The 26,528-nt window shown below is 43.0% G+C and overlaps 1 protein-coding gene across 3 annotated transcripts in view; it reads right to left on the bottom strand.

Annotated features, from left to right (window-relative positions):
* WDFY2 (WD repeat and FYVE domain containing 2) overlaps positions 1-26,528 on the bottom strand; it is an 84,467-nt gene that overhangs the window by 6,057 nt on the left and 51,882 nt on the right. For all 3 annotated transcript variants that reach the window (XM_075139684.1, XM_075139683.1, XM_075139682.1), the window contains 7 exons: positions 24,812-24,879; positions 19,494-19,567; positions 13,510-13,564; positions 6,039-6,189; positions 4,296-4,408; positions 3,236-3,362; positions 1,102-1,207 (listed from right to left, as the gene is read on the bottom strand). In XM_075139684.1, the coding sequence (XP_074995785.1) occupies positions 1,102-1,207; positions 3,236-3,362; positions 4,296-4,408; positions 6,039-6,189; positions 13,510-13,564; positions 19,494-19,567; positions 24,812-24,818 (633 nt within the window). In that variant the 5' untranslated portion in view covers positions 24,819-24,879. The remainder of the gene's footprint in view (positions 1-1,101; positions 1,208-3,235; positions 3,363-4,295; positions 4,409-6,038; positions 6,190-13,509; positions 13,565-19,493; positions 19,568-24,811; positions 24,880-26,528) is intronic.

Genomic DNA, 26,528 nt, shown 5'->3' with positions numbered 1-26,528 from the left:
GAAGGAGGAAGCCGCTCTGCTTTCGTTTCACTTTTGGAGCTGATCACATAATTGGCCATTAGATTAGCAATTAAAGAGAGCCAACTGGAATGCTAATTCGCATAAAAAAGGGAGCTCAGTTCCTGCCTAGGCCTATTGCAATAGTTTTTTTTAAATCCAATTTTCCACTTAGCTTTCCTCCTTGCTCCAGGAAGACACACACACAGCCTGGGGAGACCAAAACCCTTGAGAACCAGCAAAGCTGGTGAAAGCCCATGCTGCCAAAAGCCTTGCTCAGACCTACCCACTGCAGGGACTCGGGGTGCCTTCCTACCCCCTGCAGGAACAGGGCAGAGGTTTGCCATGACTCATGTTACCAGGATTTGCCACGCTGCCGAGCAGGGCTGATGCCTGACTCACTCAGCACAGCGCTCGCTTCCCCTCTCTGAGTCAGGTCTCAGAAATTGAGGAGCGGAGGCTGCTCCCACAGCACCAAAGACCCAGAGTGCGTTTTTGCACCCGCTTACATTTGTTGGCCACGCAGCACAAAAGCAATTAGGAGCGCGTGGGTGAAATCTTACTGTCTGGATTGGCAAAGTCATCATTTACCCCGCTTCTACATGGTTACACCGGAGGGAAGCAAGACTGAGTAGCAGGTGAGATTGAAGTCCTAGTTAAATGTCTTTCTAGCAAAAACACGAAAAAAAACACTGAGTTGCAGGTTTCCAGGATGACAAAGAGCTTCCTTGTTTTGTTTACTTAAAAACCCCTAATAATTATCAATCCATCCATTTACCCCTGAACTGATAATATTTCTCATGATGTCCTGAAAAACAAAGCAGAACATCTCACGATACCCTCCTCAGAGGATGTCTTTCAGAGCAGTAACGTAAAGGGTAAGAGCCATTTAGCAGCCTACTTAATACACATTTTCTGCCAGACAATTTCCCCTGTACCGTATTATCAAAGGCACTGCATAATTGCTGTATAACAACTGGAGCATGTCCAAAAACATTTTTAAAGCCTGGAATGATCTTGTTCAGGTTGAAAGTTGCACATTTTAGAGAGGCCCCTTCTTCCCAAGACTGTTTCAGACCAAATTGACAAGAACCGAGTATCTACCTCCTGCCTCTCAACATCCATGTTCCAGACAACGATTCCCCCATCTGCACCACAGGAGATGAGCTGCCGAGTGTGGTGAGCATAGGAGAGAGACTGAACTTTATCGCTGAAAAAGAAACAAGACAGTTACTAATCAACCATCTACGGCTAGCATACAAGTAAGCATGGAATATACAATAAAGCAGTATAAACCACTTGTTTGCCCATATGTTTCCCTCCCCACCTCACTGTACATGGCATCCATCAGATGCAAATCAGTCCTTGCTGTCCAGCTGGGACCAGAACCAGAGCGTTGCTCATTTGGGCAGGATCCACAAAAGCAAAGACCTGTTCTGATAACTGCTTTTGCTGCTCCTGAGATGGGAGGTCTCAGCTCCCTGAACAGAGCTGCAGCTCCGGGCTTCTCTGAAGGCACATCTGGATGCACAAACACAGCCTCCGTAAGGTACCTTCTTGTCACAAAGTCAGTAACAACTTTATTTTCGTAAATCTCTGCCACATCTAGGAATGAAGCACTGAGGAACTATTGAAGATTTTCTTTTAGCCCTAACAAGCATAGAGAGTTTCAAAAATAATATAGGAATCACTAAATTGTTCCTAAGCCTTCCCAAGGTGAGGTGGAAGATTTAGGTGCTTTTGCTTCTTCTTTTAAGGAAAAAGCAGCATGGGAGAAATAATGCAGTTTAAACCCCCAAAGCTGTGCTCATTCCTTCATAAAAGAAAGAAAACCAGGCCTCACCTCAAGCTCATTTACAACCTGGGAAACAAAGACCGTACAACACTACTATGGAAAAAACAAGATTAAGAATAATCAGTAACTGAGCATACAGCGACTGGAGCTATCCCATAACATTTGGTTTTCTTTGCTACCACCACTGGTCTCATCTACCGAAAGGACTTTCATGCTAACGCACTTGCTTGTGCATAGGGCTGCTCCTCCAGAGGGGAATGCATTTACGGGACAGTTTGGTACAACACAGCCTGCCTTCACAGCGCCTGCCTGACGATGCCAGTGGCACCATCAGGTGAAATGTTTCTTAGTCCCTGTTGTCCTTAGGACCAGGTCTCTATGCTGTACAGTGCCAGCCAACAGCCGTGCCACAGATCTTGTTGAAGATGTCCCTGCTTATTGCAGGGGGGTTGGACTAGATGACCTTTAAAGGTCCCTTCCAACCCAAACTATTCTAGAATTCTATGATTAAGATCCAGAGGCTAACTTCATATTAGGAGAACTAATTTCCACAGCAATAAATCTAGCAGCGGTGCATTAGCAAGCACCACTGGTAGGGTACGAGGGTGATCTGGGAATTTCAGCAAGAGCTCTGCAGTGCTCTGAAATCCCAGCAGCATCCAAATCGCTCAGCAGAGTGCAGCATCACTCAAAAGAAATGTATGAATATGTAAGAAACTGTTACACCAAAACCAGCATGGGATTTTGCCTCTCCAGACCTGAGCCTGGCACGCAAGTCCCACATATATGCACTCCCAATACACTAAAACGAACTTGTTGCATTGTCAGTGTTAAAAGGCTAGGATGTCATTGCAACTAGAGCCATTCTATCTCTGCTCAACACCCAGCACAGGTTCACTCTTCTTCAAAGACTTCTACTATGCTACGCAAATGTGAAGTCTGTACGTGCAAAGATGAAGCCTCTTTGCATTGAGGAGATGGTGAAGGCCCCTATGGGTAAAGCACATTACTTAGAATTCAGGCTGTAGGTAAAGTGGCATGGAAAAAGCGTGGAGGAAAAAGGGACTAATTGTCCAAGCCTGATGCTCCCTCTAGGGGAAGGAAAGACCTTCGCACCTAAAAAGCGAGAATTTCTCTGCAGCTGTTCTCCTTTGAGGACCCTCCTCTTTCCAACAAAGGTGCAAGCTCTGGCATAACTCATTCAGGACTACAGATACTGCGTTTTCCTTCACCACCCTTTGCAGACTCTCAAACCAGCCTGTGGGCCCAACGCTGAAAAACTTACTATAAGCAACTTATTCCAGTTGTATATGGGCCACAGGGAGTCACACATACAAGCTTGAGGCATGTGAAGACTGTAACCTTTGGGCTGTTTGTTTCCAGATATGGCTTCTGCCTTTAGCTTTTCTCCCATAAAAGCAGGAGGAAGGGCTTTGAACATACTTATGTCCTTGCAGCTCGATGGCTGTTCCTTTTCTTCCTCCAATATCCCACATTATAATGGAATGATCAGAACTGCCCGAGAATAAAACTCGCTGTATTGGGTCCCAACAGAGAGCAGTGACACCACCTGAAATAGGAGATGCACACAACAGTCATTTCATTACAGAAAGTGGAAGACAGGAATGTAGCTAAATATATATATAAAGATACAATAAAAAATATGGAGAGATAGTGATTAAAATGCAGGTCTCTTCAGCAAAGGCCATGCAGCTACTGTGCTTGCTGGTTGAAAACTAACAGCCTAGAAAACCTACTGAAGCCCCATCCTGCTCTTCTGCAGGCAGAGGGCTCTGCTGCCACTCGCATGGATGAACCCACTAAGCAGTAAAGCGTGGTAGAAGGATGGTCATGGTGTGACTACACAGATTTTCATCTCCGTCATTCCAGGAGATAGATTTTATTACAAAAGGGAAGCAAGTGAGGAATATTATGGGCATCTTCACAGTATCCTAGCACAAGGATTGAACTACGTTGTGCTACCTCGTGATTGAGCTATTAGCATTCAATCAGAGAGGAGGGATATGGAGAGAAAACGCTGAGGAATGACCACCATTTTTTCTGCTAGATGGCAGGATCACATTCCAGGGTTGCTGCTTTTAAAGTGTGATGGGGCACAAGGCCCAGCAGTGAAACAAGCAGTTAGTGCCTCCAAGATGTGCCTATTCCACTTGGGCAAAAGTATCTACCAATATGGGTCTTTCCTTGAGGAGCATCCTTTTCCCCCAGAGTACCACAACTCGTTCTACTCTCACTCTGCTTTAATTAGCAGCTACTCATTGCAGCATTTTCTGCCATAGAAGTTTTCTGATCGGAAGTCTGATTGCTCTCGTTTTTACCAATAAAGAATAAACTGCCCTGAGCTGTAGTGATAGTTTAAGGTCTTTCTCCCTTCCATGCTATGCACTGACACAAGCCATCCTAGTGTTTCACAGGAGAGTTAAACCACCACGGTGCAGAGCACAGATGAAGAACCAAATTGGGTCTCCTCCTGAGGCCTTACCTGTGTGTCCCTTAAATGTCGTAACAAGGCTGCAGGACTCTTGCTCCAGTTTGAGTATGGTCACTTGCCCAGAATGATCACCAACAAACACGTGCCGAGTTTCCACATCAAATCTGATGGATAAAAGCTGAGGAAAATATATTGCTTATACAAGCTTTGCATTCCTTCCATGACTTGTTAATTCTTTTAATACGAGTATGCTGCAACCTCATGAATAGTGCTCCAGCCTCAAGGAGGTATTCAGAGTGTACTTTTAGGCATCAAGCTCATACCTGTTCATATTAATAGCGCAGTCTCCCTGACTAAACCAAAGAGTGAGAACGAATGAGACTATTCCAGAGGACACAATCTGTGTTTTTATTATGAAACACATTTGAAGTAGCCCTTCGCCATGAACAGAGGAGTCATCTCCCCAGGCTCTCTAGCTTAGGTGCTAGAGTTGGATGGTGTCCACTCCTTCTTTTCCTTTCCAAAATTGTATAAAATAGCTATTACTAGTTTTCTGCTTCTTCATTAGAGTTAAGTTTATGAATACAATGAAAGGGTATTTTTTTATGTCGTATTTGGGGACGTGAGAGCTACATCAGGTGCATCACACATCATATTCTAAACTGAGTAAAATCTGGACCCATTCAACCATTTACTGGAACCACCTATCTGGACAGATTCTGACCTCTTCATCCAATTTAATTCCACATTTAGAATCCATACTGGATATTTAAGGAGCAACTGCTTAGCACTGATTTTATGCACACAGGACATTGGCAGAAAAAAAACACATTCCTGGTTCTGCCAAGCTTTTTGCAATATTTGTCAATGATTATCCCTTCCTCTGCCCTCCACCAGCATGACCTGGTTGACCCAAGTTAAAGTGTCCTCCAAAATTTTGAATCACTTGAAAATGTCCGTTCTCTAGAGAGATTTAGGAAATACAGGACAAATTCCTGCACTACGCTTTCAAAAGTATTTATCATTTAATTAAAAATTAAGTTCAGTCTTTATGCCATTTAGATTGGCTGAATGACCAGATGCTATAAAGCGAGTCCATGTTCAGACAGTAATTTTGAGTCAGTCTCACTCCCCATGAACTAGCAAAACACACATCATCTATACCACATACACTATGGGGCACTAAAAGTCTGTTTACGCTAACCCCTGGTTTCAGCCTAAGAGCTCATACTTTTCCACTTCCCTTTTCATTTGCAATAAAGCTGAATTAATATTTCTTTTATTGTCAGGCAGCTGGGGCAGCTCTAGGTGAATAAGCCACTTGAGTGCCATTTCTGGAGCCATTTACTCTTTAGTTAACCCAAATTCCCAATACATAGTAGGCTGTTCCAGAGTGAAGGACAAGTACTCATTATTTTATATTAAAGTCATTTAATTTTTACCATGCATACACCCAGGCACACTGACCTGATCACTGACCTACTTTGCTACCGTTAATTCTTAGAAGAAAGCATGCGCTGCATGTTTAAATGAAGGCTCTGTCCATATTTATTACAATAGCAGACCACAATAGGTTGCAGATCGCCCATTGTTTTGCTCAAAAATGCTTAGACCTAAATATGCCACCACGCATTAAGGAGACAAAGCAAGGAGAACAGACAGTTTTTAAAATTGGCTTTAAATAACAGTTTCTCTCACAAAGCACTGAACCTATACAGGGCACAAAATTTGGAGGATAACTAGAAAAATAAGGCAAAGAGCAGAAATAAAAACTGAGAGCTCAGCAAAGGATACTGCAGGCCACAGGCACCTGCGCTGGTGCGGTACCCTCCCAGCCGCTGGCCACTCTCTGAACAGTGCCACGTGAAGTGTTTGTCTTGTCCGGTGCTTAACACCCACTCCATCTCCAGGACAAACAGAATCATCATGACCCTGCTTTGATGAGCTGAAAATTAAGCAGACATATAATCACGTTGTGGAGAAGAACACAGGGGCAGAAGACCACTGCAAATACCAACTGCACCGAGCTCCTCCACTCCCTACTCACCCTTCCCTACAGAAGAAACTGGTGTTTAATAATCCCATTGACACGAGCTACCATGCGAGCTTGTAGGGGCCCTGCTCTGCATGTTCAGCGTTTGCATGAGAAAGAGCAGAAGCAAGACTTAATTCCTTCCATCCCTGTTGCAGCCATTTATCTCCTACAGTAGCACAAGTCTTCCTTCCATCATTGTATCATCACCAACAAAGCTGCCGTTGTGGAAAGCACTCTGGGCTCTACTTAAACCTCTTTTGAGCTGGTTTTATGACAGCAGTGCAGATGCCTACGCTGACGCTCCTCCCGCTGTGAGGTCTGGTGGATCTGGGCTGCGGATTGTGGTACCCCAGCAGAATGATGAATTACAGCACAGGCACAACCCTGCACCAAAGGGAAGTTTTAGCATTGCATGTAAACCAGCTAAAAAGGAAATTGGAATAAAATAAAATAAAAACTAAAAAGATCACAGCTGGGCAAGATGAATAAAACAGCTGAAGGAATAAATTTCTACTGCTACCTAAATAAAGCCATCAAAAGCTTTTCATTAAAGCAAGGGAACCCAGGCTTGTACAGACCTTTTTTTGTGTGAATGACCAATGGGCTTGGTCATGAAGTGCTGATTGAGCCGACTTTTTAATAAAACAAGTGGCTGGAAAAACATGCAGAATTATTCCCAGCTGTAACTTAGCAGCGAATGCCATACTCCTCAATCCACAGCCCTACTGGTTTATTACTGTTCTGAGACCCGGCAACATGTGTTGCACAAAGCAGGCTGCTTGTATTTGTTTGTGTAAAAGCTGACACACTGGAAAGATTAAATATCTTTGGAAGCTTAAAAACCACCCCAAAAACTCTGTTTGAAATGCAGAGAAATTCCTCAGAACAGTATGGGAAGATTGCTGCCTGCCCTATACAAATATACAGCACAGATGAGAGCCATGTTCAAATCCTATGAGGGGGAAGTAGCAAAGAATAGGAGGCTTGCACAAGCCAACATCTGCCCGTGATTCACACTGCTTTTTAGACTCAGATTCCCTGAGGAGAAAATTCAATAGGTGCATTGACACAAGTTGCCCTAACTGTGAACTGGTCCAGCTGCCAACCACAGTGTCAGACGTGAACTATGCCCAGAAGCTTTCACCCTTGCCCATAGAAGAGATCAGATTTTGGCTCTCGTTTCCACCCACTTTTAAACTCCAGGTTTGTAATCAAGTTAGAGGGATGAGGACCACCCACTTGAGCTCTTTTAAGCAGATCCTCTCTCCTTTCCGCCTTCCAGATTTCTTCTCTGGGAAGAAATTCAGTGACCCTATGGGTGACTAACGCTTGTCTTTATCTGTTGGTCGCCTCAGGAGCATCTGCACTAGCTGGTGGAGTGGTGACTGCAGAAAGGGCCACGATGGGACACATGCTGCTACAAGCACCTGATGGGCTCGCATACATGTCCCAGGAGCTTGTGTACACCAGCAGTGCTGTAGACAGACCCATGCGCTTCCACAGGACGTGCAAAGCTGGCTGAGATCAGGCTGTTCAAGGCCTGTCCAGGGGTGTTTTCTCAGTATGTGGCAACTGCTACTGCTAGGTCATCTAAGTAAGGGAGGAAAGAGAGGACAAATGCAAGTAGAAAGTCACTTGTCATTTAAAGGCAATTTGACCCATGTAAAGCTTAAAGAAGCAAAATGTCAGTAGGTTGGAAGTTGATAGTAGAGCAATGAAGAGGTCTGGGCCCTAGGATCAACACAGGTTCAGGGTCATGAAGCAGCAAACAAAAAAGCTCGTCCTTCATCCACGGAAGGTTTGATCACCATTTGTGTGCAGAAAAAAAAGCGGAGCAAACACTTCCAAAGCTGCTCACCGCAACAACAGCAGGACGGAGAAGGGGGGATGGAGGGTGAACGTGGTCACAGTACAGAAAAAGCCACAGCAAGCACCAGGCAAGAGCAGATCTGTGTAAGCCAGCGTGAGAAGAGAGCCTATGTGCGGGGGAAGATTATGCTGTACAGAAGGTAGAGAAACAGCAGGCAGGAGAAGGGAGCAGGTCCATCTGCAGCAGGAGGGTGGGAGGGAGCAGGGGAGCTGCACTCCTGCTATGAGAAAGCAGCAGTGAGCGCTGTGCAAAGAGCAGCTTGGAGAGAGGATGGAAGGGCTATGCCTAGACAAAAGCAGCAGCCAGGAGGTGCACGCGGAGACATCAGCAGCCAGAGTGCAAGGGAAAGGAAGGTCTGCGCTGTGTGTAAAGGCAAAAGTCCACGAAGCACAGCCAGCACGCAGCCACGCACAGTGCAGGGCAAGAGGTTGTGCTGGGTGTAAGGCAGAGTTACAACAGTGAAAAGCAGCAGCAAACACCAAAAGAGAGGTGGAAATTAGTAGTAAGAAAGAAAAGTTTAGCATGAGCAAGAAAAGCACAAGAGAAGAGGCTGTGCATAGGGGAAAGCAGAAGTAAGGACATGGCGTTAGCTGGCCTGAAAGCAAGGAGGCAGGGGGACACCCCCCAAATGGGCAGGCTGCAGAAAGCATGGGGTAGAAGCAGGTCTACAAAACCTGCTTGGCAGAACAAGCGCGTGTTAAATACATTAAAAAAAAAAATTTTACAAAGCAGGAGCTATTATATCATCCAGAGGCGGAACAGACTGGAAACGAGGCCCCTGGCAAGAAGGTGCAGTTGCAAGGCGCAGGGTGGAGAAGGCTGTGCAGAGCAGGAAGCAGCAACAGCCATGCAGCAGGACCAGCCTGTGAGGCACTGGGGGGGGGCTGGAAGCCGGGGCTGCTGAGGGGAGGGAAAGGTTTCTTCAGCACTCTCAGAGCATCCCAAATGGCACAGTTCAAATGCTTGCACCACCCCTCCTCATGCAAGGGAATGAGTTAGTGCCTGTAGGAGGCCAATGCCCTGTGACCCACCTGACTAACACTGTGTCACATCCCCAATCTCTGTGTTTTGATCCCTTTCGAGAAAGGGAAGATTTTGCAACTCCAGACACAGTGTCACAGCAAAACCTCTACAGAGCACGGCCAGCCACGTCCGCTGCTGGTGCTTGGCCACCGCATGACACCGGACCTGGCTGCAGACCCCTGCCAAGACCAAAGCACAGCCTATGCACATGCTGTCATCCTCTGTCACTAACAGACCATTTGGCAGGCATATTCATTGCCTTTCAAGATGCAATTAGTGTTCTTTAATCACTACAGCAGCTTCAGCCACTTATAATAATAATACTTTGTTGTGGGACATGATCAAGAGCCAGCCAGTCACTGGGCAAGGTGCTACTTTTAAGAGCATTGCTGAATATTTACAAACAAAGCAAAGGCAAAGCACAGGCAAAACCAGCCAGCATGGCTAAGCTAAAGCTCCTTGGTAGACTAAATAAAATTATTTACTCCCCCTGAAATATCTTTAAAGAATATAAAGGCCTTACTTGAAAACTTTAAACAAAACCATATACCCAACACTTTTTAAAGTAAGGCCACCATACCCAACAAAACTACATGGTCCTTTTTAATTATGTTTTTCCTTGCCCAAAGGCTTTGCCAAGATGCTTATGCCAACCCTCATAGCTTGGCAGAGCCATGTCAGGAAGGTGTACTATGGGGATGGGATTGGAGTGGAGTCACCCTGGACCAGGTGAGGAAGGTTCACCTCTGTTGGATCATGACATACCTACCCAAATGACTAAGAGGCCCTTCCTTGCATATTCTCCCAGAGAGCATGGCAAACACGGGGCCCTTCCCACCTTGCTGTGTCCCAGCAGTGCTGTTGGACTCTGGTCCCACTGATGCCCCCAGTAAACCCAGTGTCCTGGATGAAGGTAACTGTGAGGAGCATAGAAGTACCTCCCGGTGCATGGTCCAATGGAGGTGTAGGAGCCTGTGACTGACAGCAGCTCCCAGAGCATCTCACTTCTGCGATGCTTCCCCAGCACCCCAGACCTCCAGTATGGGTCCAGCTGAGCCCAGGGAAGTGGCGGAGCGGGTGCTGCGCTTCCCTACAAACACACAGTGTCAGGAGTGGAGAATCAGGGAGCATGACTCTATGGATGGGAGCTGCGGAGCAGCGGGCACCTTCAGGTCATCAGTGCACTGCAAAGAGTGGAGAATCTCTGCTTTGTTTTCCTCTCTTGTACGGTCAAAATTGCCCCTTGGGACTTTGGGTGACGTTTTCCAGTGGAGCTGAGGCAATCTGAGATTGTCCCTGGTTTGCTATAACTTACTCTGTGCCATGTCATTGCTGGTCTGGACAGAGGAGCAGCCCAGAGGGGTTTGTGCAGCTCAGAGTGGGCTGCTAGCATTGCTGGTAAGCTGGGCAGAGCATATCTTCATGCAGAAGCTCTCCTCCATCCCCATGTCCTGCCTGGCTGTGTTATGGCAGCTGTCGACTGCTGTTCCAGGGAAAGTTTCCTACCGAACCTGAATGGCCCTTCATTGAGTCTTGTCCCTCTTGTAGCAATGAATTGGGACCTATCTTTCCCCCTCTCTGGTCGCCATCTCCATTTGCAGCACTAACAGCGGTCTGGCTTTCCTAAGCTGGCAGCAGGGGGAGAAAAACAGTACCTGAGAGCATTTTTTTCCAAAACCAAACTTTTGCCCATGTGGCCGGCAATGTGCAGAAAGCAGAACACCAGCCCTAATGCTTCTTTAACCCTTGCACAGAGGGGATTACTATACAAACGCCCCCCCCCACATGAATTTGGGCGATCCCAGCAGCCTGGGATCATCACACTTCCTTTCCACTCCCAAAACTAGGTCACTCGCACACTGCCACTATTTTTTAAATTAGGGGAATACAGTTTTTATCAGCTTAAACAAGGAAAAGACCAAACATCAAACTCTGGAAGTGAGGGAGGAAAACGGAGCAGGGGTCCATGCCCCTGAGGGACACAGCAGGCAGCAAGCATTGCACGCAGTGGCTTAAACTCCTGAAGGCAGACACCGTCCGCTGTCAGCGATCACTGTGGTTTGGGCTAAAACTGAAATGATGCCTATTCTGGGCACAAGTCTTATGAGGAGTGGCTGAGGGAACTGGGACTGTTTAGTCTGGAGGAGAGGAGGCTGAGGGGAGGCCTTATCGCACTCTACGACTACCTGAAAGGAGGTTGTAGCGAGGTGGGTGTTGGTCTCTTCTCCCAAGTAACTAGCGATAGGACAAGAGGAAATGTCCTCAAGTTGCACCAAGGCAGGTTTAGGCTGGACATTATGAAAAATTTCTTTACTGAAAGAGTGGTCAAGCATTGGAACAGGCTGCCCATGGAAGTGGTTGAGTCACCATCCCTGGAAGTATTTAAAAGGCATATAAATGTGGCACTTAGGGACATAGTTTAGTGGGCGCGGTGGTGTTGGGTTGACGATTGGTTGGACTTGATGATCTTAGGGGTCTTTTCCAACCTTAATGATTCTGTGATTCTATGATTATAAGTATTGCTTCTCTTACCCTAAAATAAGTCCATAGTTTTCAGATAAAACCTTCTAACACATTGTCTGAGACACCTGGCACAAAATCACCAGAACGGATCAAAAACCTTCCCATGCGGAGACAGGCAGTCTAAGAAGGAGGCAACTCCAGTTGGGACTGTGGTCAGATGTACTGCCTCTCTACTGATGTTAATGGACCCTCATTAGAGTCTCTGTTGTCTAACATTTGGGGGATGCCACCTGAACTCTTGGGGTTCTCCCACAGGACAACCCATGGAGGTTCTCCATGGCATCTTCCTACCCAAAGACCTCCTCCAATGCTCTGCAGCAGCAGCACATCTGGCACACTGCAGCAGAAGGCCATGAGCACAGCCTTTATTTTCCTTCATTTTTTTAAATTTTATGATGGGTGCTCCCCAGGCCTTTGGTGGGCTGCCACAGTCAACTGGCTATTCTGCCGTACCGCCAAGATATATGTTCCCCCCTTCCAAAATTTTCAGCCTTTTCCCTGAAGAGCTTGGCAAGAAAGGTGGTCTCATGATATGTTGTTCTGCATATGCAGAAGGAAAGACTTCAGCTCACCCTTCCTAGGCTGTGATTAGTCTGCAAGATTGAATCCAAGCATGCAAATGGATGAGCTAATAACAAAGGGGGGCTACAGAACAGTCAGTAGGACTCTTCAGTGCAACAACTCTTAAATATGAAACCTAGGTGTGTCAAACTTCGGTGATTGTGGAGCAATCACAAATTCAGATACTAAAGATGTATAGTCAGACTGCAGCAGTCTTATTTAAGATTCACATATATATTTTATCATTATTGGATATTTTTCTTCAGTTTTTACAAGCTAAGAAGAAATGCAGGCATTCTAGCTTAATTTTACAACACACCAGGCATTCATGAAAGAGCTGAAGTAAAATGCTCAAAAGCCGATGCAAGTTAGCCGTGCTCTGCAAAAATCAAGATTCTTTTCATACCTTAAAAACGTGATCCCCAGAGCCTCCACTTAGAGATTTAAATTATCCTCTCAACCTCTCAAGGTATAAAACTCAAAATATATGCGTAAATACATATTTTAAAATGTACGTGAGAAATCTCAGGCCAACATGTCAGAGGCTTCTATACAGAAGCATATAATATGATATGACACCATACAATATCATAGCACCTCTTAGTCTAACAGCAAAAGAGATATAAGAGTAAATTGTCGCATGTATTTGTTACTTTTATAAGAATACACATCCCAAGCACAGTGTCCTTTAGAGGTTTGACAAGGATAAATAGCTAGGTTTCTTAAAACGTCACATTAGTGAATAGCAGAATATAATTAGAAAAGGTATGGATTAGCATTTCTTGACCTTTTACTATGACAGCTATTCACTGATAATCTTGAGATTACTCAAGCTGACAGTTATTGAAATATAATCAGACTAACCCCAAAAGCTACAGTCCTAATGCTTCAGCCCTAAAAGATGGGTTAGTTTCCTAAATTGTTTCACTACATACACTGGATTACTAAAGATTAAAAATTAATACTCCTCTCCCTCAAACGTGGTCTGGATTTTGGACAGTTTGCTGTCTAGAATGATATTCCAAAGGAACATTTAAAAGGAAAAACAGAACATGAAACAGCTCTTTAAAAGTCTTGTAATCTCAGAACAAAGCACATTATTGATCAATTGATAAAACCAGCATTTACATTAGTTTAAAAAAAAAAAAAAGCAATCACTGTAAAGGGGACTTCTCTCCATTCACACTCTTTAAGAGAACATTAACAAAAATTAATGACAATACAAACCAATTAACATGGATCATGGTTCTTACCCTGGTAACTTTTCACTAGCGTCATCTTGTTGTAATCTTCCGATAAAATGAATTCCTGAGGGAGAGGAAAGAAAAAACAAAAGAAACAGTGCTTAGAGATGTAAAGTGTTTGAGAGTGTTTTAATTTGAATTCGTTACCAAGGTAAGCTCTCCCTTCTTTGCAAGCACAGCCCTGCCTATGCTTTTGCAAATTTTGAGTACCTCTATCTAACAACCTGAATTATTTCCCTTCTTAAAGCTGCCTAAGAAACAACACCATGAGTGCTTCTTGAACAGAATGGTGGAGATAAAAGACGAACTATTAAAAAAGAAGTCAAAAAAGCTGACAGAAATGGCTGGCTATGAGCCGAGGTACCACAAAATGAGAGACCTGAGATCTGGCATGTAGCAAACACCTATTGCTCAGGACTGCCTGGGCAAAAACCTGCATGTGTACACAGCTATGTGTACATGCATATGTGTATACAGGTATCCATGCGTGTGCATACACTACACCGCAACCTGAACACTCAGGAAATTCAATATAAATATGTAAGAGTCCCTTGAAGTTGCTCAGTCCACACTAGGTACCAATAATCCACGATGGGAATACATTTCAGGTTTCTGCTCAAAAGTTTCTCAGTGCTTCAGACAAATAGAAACCCAGACTTCCCCCCCCCCCTTGATTTTATCCCACTATTGGTTAATATTTATTCTGGTATCTCAGAAGCAGACTTTCTTGCTTTGCTACTGCTTCGTTGTGGCTAACAAGCAGTTGTGTGTGGGATGGAGGATGGCTTAGCACAGGCTGTGGCTGCCTGGGGAGAGATGCGTGGTGTGACCCAGTCGGGCTTGCTCCTGCAGCCCGCGAAGAGCACATCTATGGGGACTGCTCTGCAGTCCTGCTGCCTTGGTGCTGCTCTTTAACCACCGATATGGCTTTTGCACTAGGAAATGATGAAAACAGCAGCTAAGAGTCTGCATGGCAGCCTCGGCTCCTGGAAAAACCCCATGCGATTAAACTGATTGAGCACCTGGGTGCCTCTGCCACTCATTTTGAAGAGGAGAGGTTGCTCAAAGCAGGCCTGGAGTGGCCACAACAAAACTCCTGCAACATGTCTCTGGAGGAAACACCCAGGCAAAGGGTAGGCTCTGTGGCCCCATCGCATGAATTAGCTTTCAAACTGCTGTCAGGTATCTACATGTGTACACCGAGTACTCAGAGAAACACAAAGAAAAAACAGGGAGTGTAAAAATACATCATATTAATAATTTATAGCAAACTACACAGAAACTCCCTGAGCTAATCTACCCTGGGGACAGAAGTAGTAAAACCTAACTCATTTAATCTGGAAACAGGGTGAAAATAAAACAAGCATTATAAACACAAGATAAGCTAAACTTTAAAGCATACAGTTTCACAGCATACAGTGAAATATTCATGTATAAGCACTGTCAAAAGCACTGTGCAACATGCAGATGGAGGGGACTGGACTTCAGGAGCCTATGGACTATATTTACGGCAAACCAAAAGTTTAGCACAAAAGAGCATGAGAAGACATTCTAACCACCGAAAAGCCAGTATTTACCCACAGTTTCCAAACCGGAATTAAAAAAAAAGTCACTCTGCATTTTCTGTGGAGTCACTATAGGTAATCTGCACAGTTTTCCAGCACCAGGATTACCCTAACACATCATACCTACTGCTTGGCACCAAGGTGGAGGGGCTATGATACTCATCTGTGGAACATCTACAGATCCGAGCTTCCAGGAAAACAACTGCGAGTGAGTTGAGGCAGCTATGTATTTTGCTGTTTCTAGATTTCTGCTCATAAGTTAGTAATAAATATGCTCTCTTGAATTGCTCTACTTCATCTTCCTTTCCTTAATCTTCTCCACCTCCCATTAGTTTTCCCCTGGCAGCTGAGGACAGTGGGGAGTGTTATTTAAACAGCAGTAACAAATCAATTAAGTCAGCTGAATTTCTATACCAGGGTCACCTTAACTCTACAAACCACAGAACATTAAAAATCTGCTATACCTTCCTAGCTACTTACAGGGGAAGTGGTTTTCATTAACCACTGCCTGAAGAATGCTAAACCACCACATGAAATGCTTTACTACAAAGCCTACTTGAAGCAAGACCCTTTGCTATGAATGCTAACTTTCTGCTGTCATTATCAAAAGGGAAACGGCTTCAATTGTTGCAACACATGGTGGGAGAATATGTCTGCCTTTCCTACAATTTGGCTGTCCTGGTACTGACCCCAGCTTTCACTGTGGTGGCACACAGATGCTGATGACTTCAGGCGGGATGAAGAGTGTGGTTTTTTGCATTTTTCCTTTGACAAATTTGACGTGACCATTCTGTTCCATGATCTGAACAGTCCCACAGTTTCAGTGGGAGACTGGAAAGGCTTTTGAGTCTCTCCGTGATAATACAGTGAATCAAACACAACTGCAGTTTGTAAGGTTTACCCAAGTATCGATTAGCTCTGTATGCTTTAATACAAACCACAGCTATGTACTATTAATACACTGCTCCATCCAAAGAGATAAACAAACACAGTACAAAATAAACACAGTTCCATTACCCTGAATACTGGATATAATATTTTCTTCTTTTTTTTTTCCCTGAAGACTTCTTGCTTCTCATTTTTTTCCTTTGAAAGCATATAATAATTTGTGATGCATTTTCTTGGTTTGCATTTTCTGATCTTTCTCCAGGTCTTTTACTCCCTGCTCCCCTTTACACTATCACATGTTCTTCCATTGCACTCATTCCCCTCTCCCTCTCGAGGCCAAATGTATTAGTTCCATCAATAGACAGGTATTTTAGCACAAAGCACCTTGCTCAAGAAATTCATGCCCTATTGCACATACATTGTGTCATCTGCACTACAAAAACACCGACTACATCTCTTTAACATTGTACCAGCAGAAACTGGGTTTTTTTATCCTTCCATACATAGATGTTTTGGTCCTCTCAGAGCTGCTGATGCTCAGTTCTCATTAGGCAGCTTCTTAATGAGCTAGAAAGGCCAGTGAGCACCCACACAGCTCAGTCGGTGCTTCTTTACAGAACAGAGAAAGATTTCTAAGTCCTATGCGAGCCCTTTTGCACAGGAAGGGCTGGGATATATCAGAGCGCTCAAGAAAGCAAAACCAAAACCCCTCCTTGCAGGGATTAAAAACATTTTTTCTGGCAAGATCACTCTTTGCTCCTCAGAGGTTGTTTTGGAGCTACATTACTACCTTTTTTGCCATACTGAAAATGTTAGTGATCAGTCTTGGCCGTTTCAGGTAAGCTTATTATTACAACAGTGACTTGGTACCATGAAAGTCTTCACAAAGCAGAAAGGAAAAGTCTTGAGCATCTGAAAAGACTGTCCAGTCTAGTGCTCACTGTTGTACAAAGATTCAGCTATACCTTCATGAAGCACACCTCCCTCACGCTGAAACATATACACCCACCACAAACTTCTCTTGAGCCTAAGACCTCTGTAAATCCTCACCCTGGAAATATTATCAGCATCTTGTTTAAAATTATTCTGGCTAAGGCAAACAAAACCATACTCAGGTGTGTGCCATTTCAGAGTCCTTGGCCATGGGTCTGGCTGACATGGCCCAGGGTCTAAGGAAGACCCACGCCTTTCCAGAACTACAGGTCAGTGTCAATAGATGTATCCCAAAATAGCACTGGAAACCTGTGCTTAGGCAACTGAATCCATTTCTGAGAGTTAATAATCTTTATATATTAGTTATGTGTTACCCATTCACAACCTAGTTCCCACCCCAGGGAATTTACAGTTTGTATTTTATAAATGATGCCATTTTGACAGCACCTTGCAGATCTCCTTAAAGGCTTGATTTTGTCCTGTTAACACAAGTGACCAACAGCACTCTCACCACGTCTTCCAGAGAACAACAAACCCACTTCAGAAATGGATGAGAATGAAGACTCTTAAATCTACTGTCAGACCCTACATCTATGTTTGTTGCAAGGAAAGCTCTATGAAATGATTACAGTATTTTCACTTTATGAACTACAAAAACTGGGAGAGGACAGAAACTATCATGTAGTTTTCTTGAAGGAAAAAATAGTAAACTTCCCACAGTGGCAGAGGGGAAGGATACACATCAGCAGGTAGAGCCTGACTCAGTCTCAGGTATTCAAAGTGCTGTTTATGGCCAAACCTGTAGACACCTGCAAGATCAAATGATGTGGAAGATGAATCTATCTTAATAAGTACCATCCCCAAGGAAGAATTCTGAAGGGCTTATTCTGGTGCCGTGTTGTCCTTGGGCTCTGCTCAAAGTGTATAACAGCTTCATCTAGACGCAAGCATGGTCAGCAAAAAAGATCAATTTAATTCAGCTTCAGCTACCTAAAAACTAAATCCTTCATTTAAATCTCCCCAGAAACGGGGAGAGAGATTTATGCCATTCTAAAACAGTTTCTAGGGTAAGTAACATGGATATGTCCAAAGGCCTCACCTCTCCTCTAGTGGCTGCAGAACCTAATGATTAACTTTATCTAGGAAGCTAACTTTCAGATGGGTGAAATTAGGTGAGGAGTCTCATCTTGGCTGTGGAATTCTCATGCCTATTGCAAGTAATAGACCTTTCCTCTGTTTCTCCTTGTTGTGGTATCTTGAGAGACTTGCACCCAGTAAAGCATGTTTTTCTCCACTTCAGAGCAAGGAATTTATGACCATGATAAGGTCTTTTGGCTTCCAAAAGGGACCTCAGGCAGTCCCTATGACATAAAGTAACAGAAATGCCATTTCTTCTCAAAAAAGGTTTGCAAAGTGTAAAAAAAAGATCATAGAAAGTTCAGGGGGTTTTTTGTTTGTTTGTTTACTTTAGGTACCACTGCTTTCAAGCAAGATGCTAGACAATCTTTCACTCAAGAGAATGGTCTACTGTGCTGCACAAATGTTTGTGCAGCCTTCATGTTGAGAAGTTACAAAAGGTTGAAAACAATCTCTTCATCTTTGTAGAAGCAAAAATTGTCACCCTGTTTCACAAGGTAAGGCGGCCATACAAGCTCATCTCATGGTGGCTTTGCTGGAACATCTTTCTTTAATATTAGCATTGCTGCCTATCCTTCTTAAAATGCACCATACATATTTCTGAGGTGCCAGGCTTATAACCAAAATCCATACAGTTTAGAAAAAATTTCCCAAATACCATCTTGGCTTTAGTGCAGACAGCTGCCCTTATGTCAATCTTCAGTTATAAAGCCCATAAGGCAGAGACAACAGCAACAAAAATCTGAAATGATGGTAAAATGATCTTAAATTGGAAGAGAAGTCTATTGATGAGGCATAGGTGAAAAATACCTCTCTGACCCATGACCCTCCCACAAAGTGATACAGCTCTTTACTCATCGTCCCACAAGAAAAATCCAATGAATAACATCAGCTGCTACTCTCTGTCCCAGATCTAAAAAACAGACTCTTGTTTTAATACCCTTTCCACGCACACAGATCTCTCTTAGATGTTAATGAACCAAATCTTTCAGCAACAGCAGTGCCAGTTAGGAGCAACTCCTCTGAAGGAAGTGAGAGGAAAACAAAATCTGAACCCTGAAGTTTGGAAAAGGAGCTAGATATGGAGCAGAAATCCACCTTCTGCCTCTCCGAATACGATTTTTCCCCTCTTAATTGTTGCTTTCAGAAAACTTTGGTATGGTATGATTAACAAGGCACTCAAATTTAATAAAACAACAGCTGGTTTTCTGTGTTGTTATTTTTTAAGAGATATGCAAATTAAGACAGTTTGTTGAGTTGCCTAATAAATACTGTAAACCCCACTCAATCTCTTTGTGGCAGTTGGAATGAAATTTGTAATAATCTGCCATTTTCTACACTACAGCTTCAGTTCCACTAGCAGTAAAAAGTCTCTCTCCCAAGCACTAGCAAAAATATCCTCACCACAACATCACACATATACTTCTCAAAAGGGAAGCATTTCAACTAGAAATCTTTGGATGTACTTACTGAGATTGTACCATTGTCTAGACCTATGGACAGCCTTCTGGTTTCCGGGTTAAAAGACATGCATGAACATGGAGCTGAAAAAAATGAACATGTTGATGAAGTTAACAAAACTGCGATTCTCATTTTCTTGAAGTTCTGGAAAGCCTAAAACTAGCTAACATGCTTTATGATGCTGTTCAGCATTTTGCCCCTTCCAATAGACAAGCATTACAAAAAAAAAAAAGTGTTCTTGCAATTCATTCAACCCTATCCTATTAGGACATGGAACAACGGCTATTTCTTGCTCCAGCTCCTTCATTTTTTCTTACTAGTTATCTGAAAACAGGCATGTCATACAACAGCAGTGGTGGTGTTTTGATATGAGGTACCTGACATTTCGGTATAAATCTGAGAGATTACTTGGCTGAATAATTTAGTTTTTTACATTTGCCTGAACTTCACTCACAATAAAAGAAAACACTGTATTATGTCAGAGGCTTGCATCCTATACCTGCAGCAAGAAAGTTCACCTGTAGGAATCAACATATCAGCCAACATTAAGGACTGTGAGTCCAACTGTCCCCTACTCTAGTTTCACCACAGACAGTGCTATGACAGTATCACATACTATGGCCAAAATAAAAAACCGTATTGAAAACTAGCCATTGTTTTATTATATCAATATTACTCTAATAAACATCAGGATATACTCTTAAACTGCACACAAGTCAGTTATACTATGCTCCCTCGAGGATCTGGCAAGGTTCACATCAAGGGTAAACCCAGAGTTTTCTTGCAAGAATTCAAGAGCTACGCTTGGTTTAATTGAGAAACTGTGAAGTTGCATTCAGAAGGCAGGGATCGTTTTTATTGCTCAACACAGCAGCATGCAGCTGGGAGTCCTGCTGTCCCAACAGAAACCTTCAGGCATCATTATTCAGCAGCAATTGCCAACTGCAGCTAGGGGCAGGCATTCTTGCTCCTTCGATAGTGATAAGACTGTTTTTTGAACCATATTCTTGTGATAAATATAGAGTACAGTCAGATGTGCTTTTAGTTCTGCTTTTTTCCCCCTGTTGGTTTCTACTCTCTATTGTGATTACTCGCGGTGTTTTTGTTACTAACAAGCTTGGAGTCCTCTCTTTTGCAGTACCATATCTCTGGTATATTCTCAATTTGTTTAATGTCTCACCTAGGATTAAATAGTCCATAGCTCAGCAAATCTTCCTCGGTAGTTTAGTTGGCTGCAAAGCTATATGAAGAAGAGGAGAGTATGTTGACTGTTTAACAACACTTGTTCTACCTTCAGTATTGACTCTCCCTTGAAACACTTTCTAAATGACAACCAACCGCAAGCAGAAAGCCTACCAGATCCACATCCAGGCAGGCACCTCGATTTATTCTTTCCTGGAAGAATTGACTGAATTAAATCAAAGAAAAGGGTTCAGTTCAAGGAAACTGCCAGAAGGGAAACACTTAAATTAGGGCTACCAACAGTGACAAAATTGCTCCTTCCTATACTTCTTCCTCAGAAAAGGCAAACTCGAATCATGCCTTTGGATGGTGGTGCATTGCTGTTATATTGAGGCTTCTAGGGTTGTAGCAGAACGAGACAGTTGTAGGAAAAACAGACAGAAAAAAAAAGCAATTCTAAGCAGAATAAACATCAAATCCTTTTAAAGGCATTTAATGCCATAACGGGCATATTCTACACATAAGCTTTCAAACGCTAGACACTGTGCATACATTGAAAGAGCTACTAGTAATTCTGAAGGCAATAAACAGCTCACAGAGAAGAAGTCTCAGGTAAATTAGCTATTTGAAGTATGCTTTTCCCAAATAGCCTGAAACACTTCAGACACAAAAGGTACAAGCAATTGCTTGACATGAGCTGATTACAAAAAAATCACTTCTAAATTCCAGACCCGTGTGTACACAGTCACAGCAGCGTAAAGATACTTATTTTGCTATAATTGTTTTCCTAAGGGAATTCTTCAGTAACATGTGCTCTTGGAAAAATTATGTCATCAGCACTAAAATTATGTCCACACTAGCTACACTAATGTAGTTAAAGTGATGCCAATAGTAACAGGACTGCAGCAGCTTATGCTTTAGTGAAAATAAGATGACATTCAGACACTTAAACACTTAGGCTCATTAAGAAGAAGGGGAGGAAAAAAAAGGAAAAAAAAAAAAACCACCAAACTAAAAAACTCCAAACCCTGCACTTCCGAGATGTTTAAGATCCTTTTAAAATAATAGCCAGGAAAAATAACAGCACTCCAAAGGCCCTCTACTTCAGTACGTAGCTATGATTTTGATTTCAGACTGGAAAAAGATTGATCTGAACTACTACAGAGGACAGGCAGGATATTACTGATGCAGAAGTATATGACTGTAGTCTTTACCTTAAATACAGGGCAAATACAAACTGATTTTAGCCTTTGGAAAATTAATTATGGAGAAAAAGCCCAGTTATATACTTCATGCTCTCAACAGTGTGCCATCTTTATTAGAGACTGACAGAAGTAGAAGACAAATACAAACTTTGTGCCTGCATTTTCAGGGACCACTAAAAGTGGCATAGTTTAAGACCAAACGAACATGTTTTGCTTTGCAGTTTTTTTACCCTCCTGCTTAAAGCAAAGTGTTAGCTATGAAAACCATCATAAGACAGACAGTGTATTATCTGCCTCAAAGACTGGATACTCCACTGTTCCTCACCACAATAAATCCTTTACTCCGTTCCACATCTGTGAGAGGTTTTTGTTTGGTTGGGTTTGGGTCTTTTTGGGTGGCTTTTTTTTTTTGGCAAAGTTTACTTCTCTTGACTACAATTCCTTTCCCTTTCATAAATTTGTGTCTACTAAATTGTTTTTTTTCTCCTGTGCAGACACTGCCCAAAAGTCACACATCTAACCATGGTTACACATCTGTAACCTGTGTTGCACATGTGTAACCAAGGGTACACATCTAACCATGGAGAGGGTTAACCTGCTCGTCAGAGGTCTGTTATTAATACAGTTGTTGAGACAACGCTGGCGTGAAGGAAGCGCGTTAGCCAGGTTTCCAGCTTACCTAGTTTGCCTTACTGACGATATAACAGTGTGTATAATACCCACAGATCTTTCTTTCTCTTGGGCTAGAGGAGATGATAAAAAATGTGGCCACCATGTTTTCCAACCACAGAAACACCCTTAGGCAGGGCATAAAACTTCATAATTGGGGAAATCCCACCTCTAAACAGCAGCAAGTGTCCCTACTCAGAAAGGATCTAAATCTTGATCTTTTTTCCAGGTATTTAATGGGTTTCACGTTCAGAATGCACTGATGGCCCCATTTGGGTGCAGAGCTTGACCAAAGCACATGGCTTACTCGGCCCAAGTCCTCATCCTCCTCATCTCCCAGAGTACTCAGGGTGCAAGCTCAGTTATTAAGGCTACCTGATATCAAATCATAAAAGGGTGTGGGTCATGCACCACTGTAACCAAAGTCACAAGTCATGCTAATGGTGTATCTATAGGTGGGACCACTACTCACAGCTTGCTAAGCAGCACAAAGGCACCATCGTGCTTACTACATTTTTACACAGAGAACCTCTGGGCAGTTGTTCTCTAGACGACAAAAAACAACGTGAACCTAAAGCAGAGGACCATCAAAAAGATGATCCACACAGAAACAGACAAAATTATCATTTCCAGTCAAGTGCAGACCTGCGCAGAAGCTGACTCAGAGCCCTTCCTACGATTTCCAAATTTAAAGCCATGGCTGATAACAATATAATTGGCATTGCTCCAGTCGTTAATTATACCTGATCATTCTTGAAATTGGTGAATAACACAGCATAATTTTAATATCTCATGGCTCAAAAGCTTACCAGCCTTCTAAGTGAAGGAGCAGTGTCAGGTGTTCAAATTTATGAAGCAGCTTTAAAATAGTCCCCTTTGAGTGGGTCTGGATCTACTCCATCATTTCCAGCAAAGCTGTTATTACTGGCAATAATGCAGCTTTGCTAAGACCAGTGGAGGAGCTAACAAGAATCTAAAATGCAAATGTATGCAAAAACGTCACATGGAAAAAGAGAAGTATCATTGCCAAACTGCTAAAACAGCCATTTCGTAACAGTTTGACTGGGGAAAGCAAAACTCTTAGGACAGGTCAAGGGAACTCAGGCCACTGCTAGTGATCATGACAGAGCTCCACAGACTGCCACATCATTGGCTGGTTTCCAATACCTTTTTGTGCAAAATCTTGAGCAGAAAGTACCTTTGAGGCTTGACATATTCTTATGAGCTAGTCCGTCACCAAAGGAAGAAGAGAGATCCTCCTCTCTACCAAATGAACGCTTTCTTAGAGCAGGCAGTCAAACATCACGGCCACTCTAGGGTCCCAAGCTGACGTTGTTGTGGTACTAAAACTTGTATCTATTAAATATTTTAAATCATGGAGACAGATGTCTCTTCCAGATCTAGCTATCTTAGCTTAAAATAATTCTTTCTCCAGACAGTAAGAACACCTTGATGGGACTTGATAAATGCTCCCCAAACTGTGGATTTAAGGTCAGCTTCATAAGCTTCCCAAAGACAGGCTAACCCAGCTGAAGCTGATTGAGGACCATCAGCATACCCCTGCTGTTGGTGACCTGCAGAGTTATACTCCTCCACTCAACCACACGGGTTATGACAAACAGCTAGGGCTGTGATTTCTTCAACTGTCTCTTGGAAAACTGGACATCGATCTGCAGTTTCTTTTAAAGAAACTCTCCCTCTTTGGGAGAGGAGGCATACAGCAGATCATATTGGAGGGATCCATCAGGGAGACTTGGTTTTCCACATTTAATTGCAGGGGTAAAATGATTCTGCTTCTTCACTGGAAGAGCTGCCTTCCCTGTCTAGTATCCTCTCTATCATATTAGCTGCTGCAGGATATTAAGTTCTTATCAAATAAAACCATTTGCCATTGCACGCTAATGGACTGAGCACGTGCAGTAGGAAGGGCAGAGTGATTTATCCTGGAGACTTACAAAGTTTTATGGACTCCATTAGTGGCAGAATGCAAGACTACATTTTGAGGTCCCACACTTTTTAATCTATGTTTGCATTAAATACTCATCCCTTGCTAGCATATCCGTATCCTTTTGCTGCTGTAATCCCTGATGCCTCTCAGAAGCATTAGCATGCAAGTTGGTAAAGCTTCACAGAAACCAAGAGAATTGTTCAAGACTAATATTTAATACAGAGTGGTAAACTTGTAAATGGTCATAAACATGAAGCTTCATCAAAACCAGAAAAGCCATTTTGCAAATACACAGTAAATAGCGAACATCTCCTTATACTTACATGGCATTGCATGGTATATGCTGGGCCAGTACTGCCCACTGTCTCTCTTCAGCCAGACACGAACTGTTCTACAAAAGAAAAAACACAACACACGTGAGGAAGAATGAAAAAGTAACCACGAATGGAAACAAAGTGGCAACAATGAATGCACAAGACCTTCTTTAAAATTAAATTATTTTGCTGAGAGGGAAGATAAACGTGCAAACTCCTACAGCAGCCTTATACATCAACCTCAGATTAACCTCTGTAAGGTGATGAGGGTAGCCCATTCCTTGGTTCCATGTAGTACTCAACATCTCAGCTGAACACATCACAACAGTATTTGGAAACTGCTATGGCTTTTTGTTCTGTGCCTTTCCCAAGGACTGGAACACCACTGTTCATTCAACGCCTCAGATGAGGATTTGGGACACCCTAGGCAGCCCAGGAAAACACACCTGTATCAGCCCATCCAGTCCCCCGCAGAAGCCTTCCCCCTGCTCTCAGGGTAGGCCTTGGTCCATCTGCTGCCTGTTGTTTCATTGTTTTGCTTCAGGAAAACCTCTAAGCAAAGGAAAGAGGTTCTAAGATTTTCAGCTTCTATTTCATAAGATTATGTCCATTTGTGCCAACAATGAGCTCTTCAGCTTCAGGACCTTCCCCTCTTCTCAGTGTACTCAGAGTGCTATCAGATGCCCATTGAGCATCAGGCTGAAGAAGCCAAACTCTTAACCTTCTCTGAAGAGGACAATCAAGGCGACAGGCAGCCTGGCAGTCCTCTGCCCTGTCAGTTTGGAGTTGCTGTCCTTGACCAGAGGCACCTAGAACCACGCAGTGCTCCAGGCCTCTCCACAAACACATCAGTGGTTTCCTCTCTGCTAGAAGATCTTCCCAATGTATCTCAGGATTACTTTTACTTTCTCATAATCATATAGTACTGGCAGCTCCCTGTCACTCAATCCATGCCCTTCACACACTTGAGGTGCTTGTTGCTTGTTTCCTGAGCAGAGGATCTGGACTGATGTACCATCTACGTCATTAAATATTTGTTATTTCAGTTCTCAGTGTCATCCATTTGTTTTGGTCCAATCTCTGAAGCTTCTTTCTAATTTAAGTTCTCTCTTAACTTTAGGTCATCAGCTAATTTCATCAAAACATGCCTAGTAACAGTTAAAGCAGCAAGAAACCAGTAATCTCCTGCTTGTTCCTGCATAGCCCACTGTCATCTCAATTACAGCCAACTGTAACCTGCCTTACTGTTCCTCAAATCTTATAATCTCCAATTTTAACTAGTAAACTCTCCATATAATACTGTATTCGATGCGTTACTGATTTACACCAAATGTATTAACCTTCTCTAAGAAAATTTAGTTATCCAAGACAACATCGTGTTAGTGTAGCACAATAGATTTTAACCCATCATCCACTTCTATATAGTCTTTTTCACCAAAGTTAGTATGCAATAGTAGGTACAAGAGAGATCTAAAAAACTATTGTTAAACATAAGCCTTATTTTCCTGTAGCAAATCTATAACTTGCACTTGGTAGTGTTAAGGAAAAAAAACAAGGAAGAATGGCTCTTTCCAGTTCATGAAACATGTGGAAATATAGCTTATAGATGATCATTCCTACTGTTACCTCCTTTTCATGGAAAAGCAGATTTCAGCCCTTTTCAGCCAGTAAAAGTTTAGAGCAATACATTAATATCATATCATATCCTATCATATAAATTGATCTA

Source organism: Calonectris borealis, chromosome 1, assembly GCF_964195595.1.
Source record: "Calonectris borealis chromosome 1, bCalBor7.hap1.2, whole genome shotgun sequence".
NCBI lineage: Eukaryota > Metazoa > Chordata > Aves > Procellariiformes > Procellariidae > Calonectris > Calonectris borealis.
This window is presented reverse-complemented; position numbering and strand designations above follow the sequence as displayed.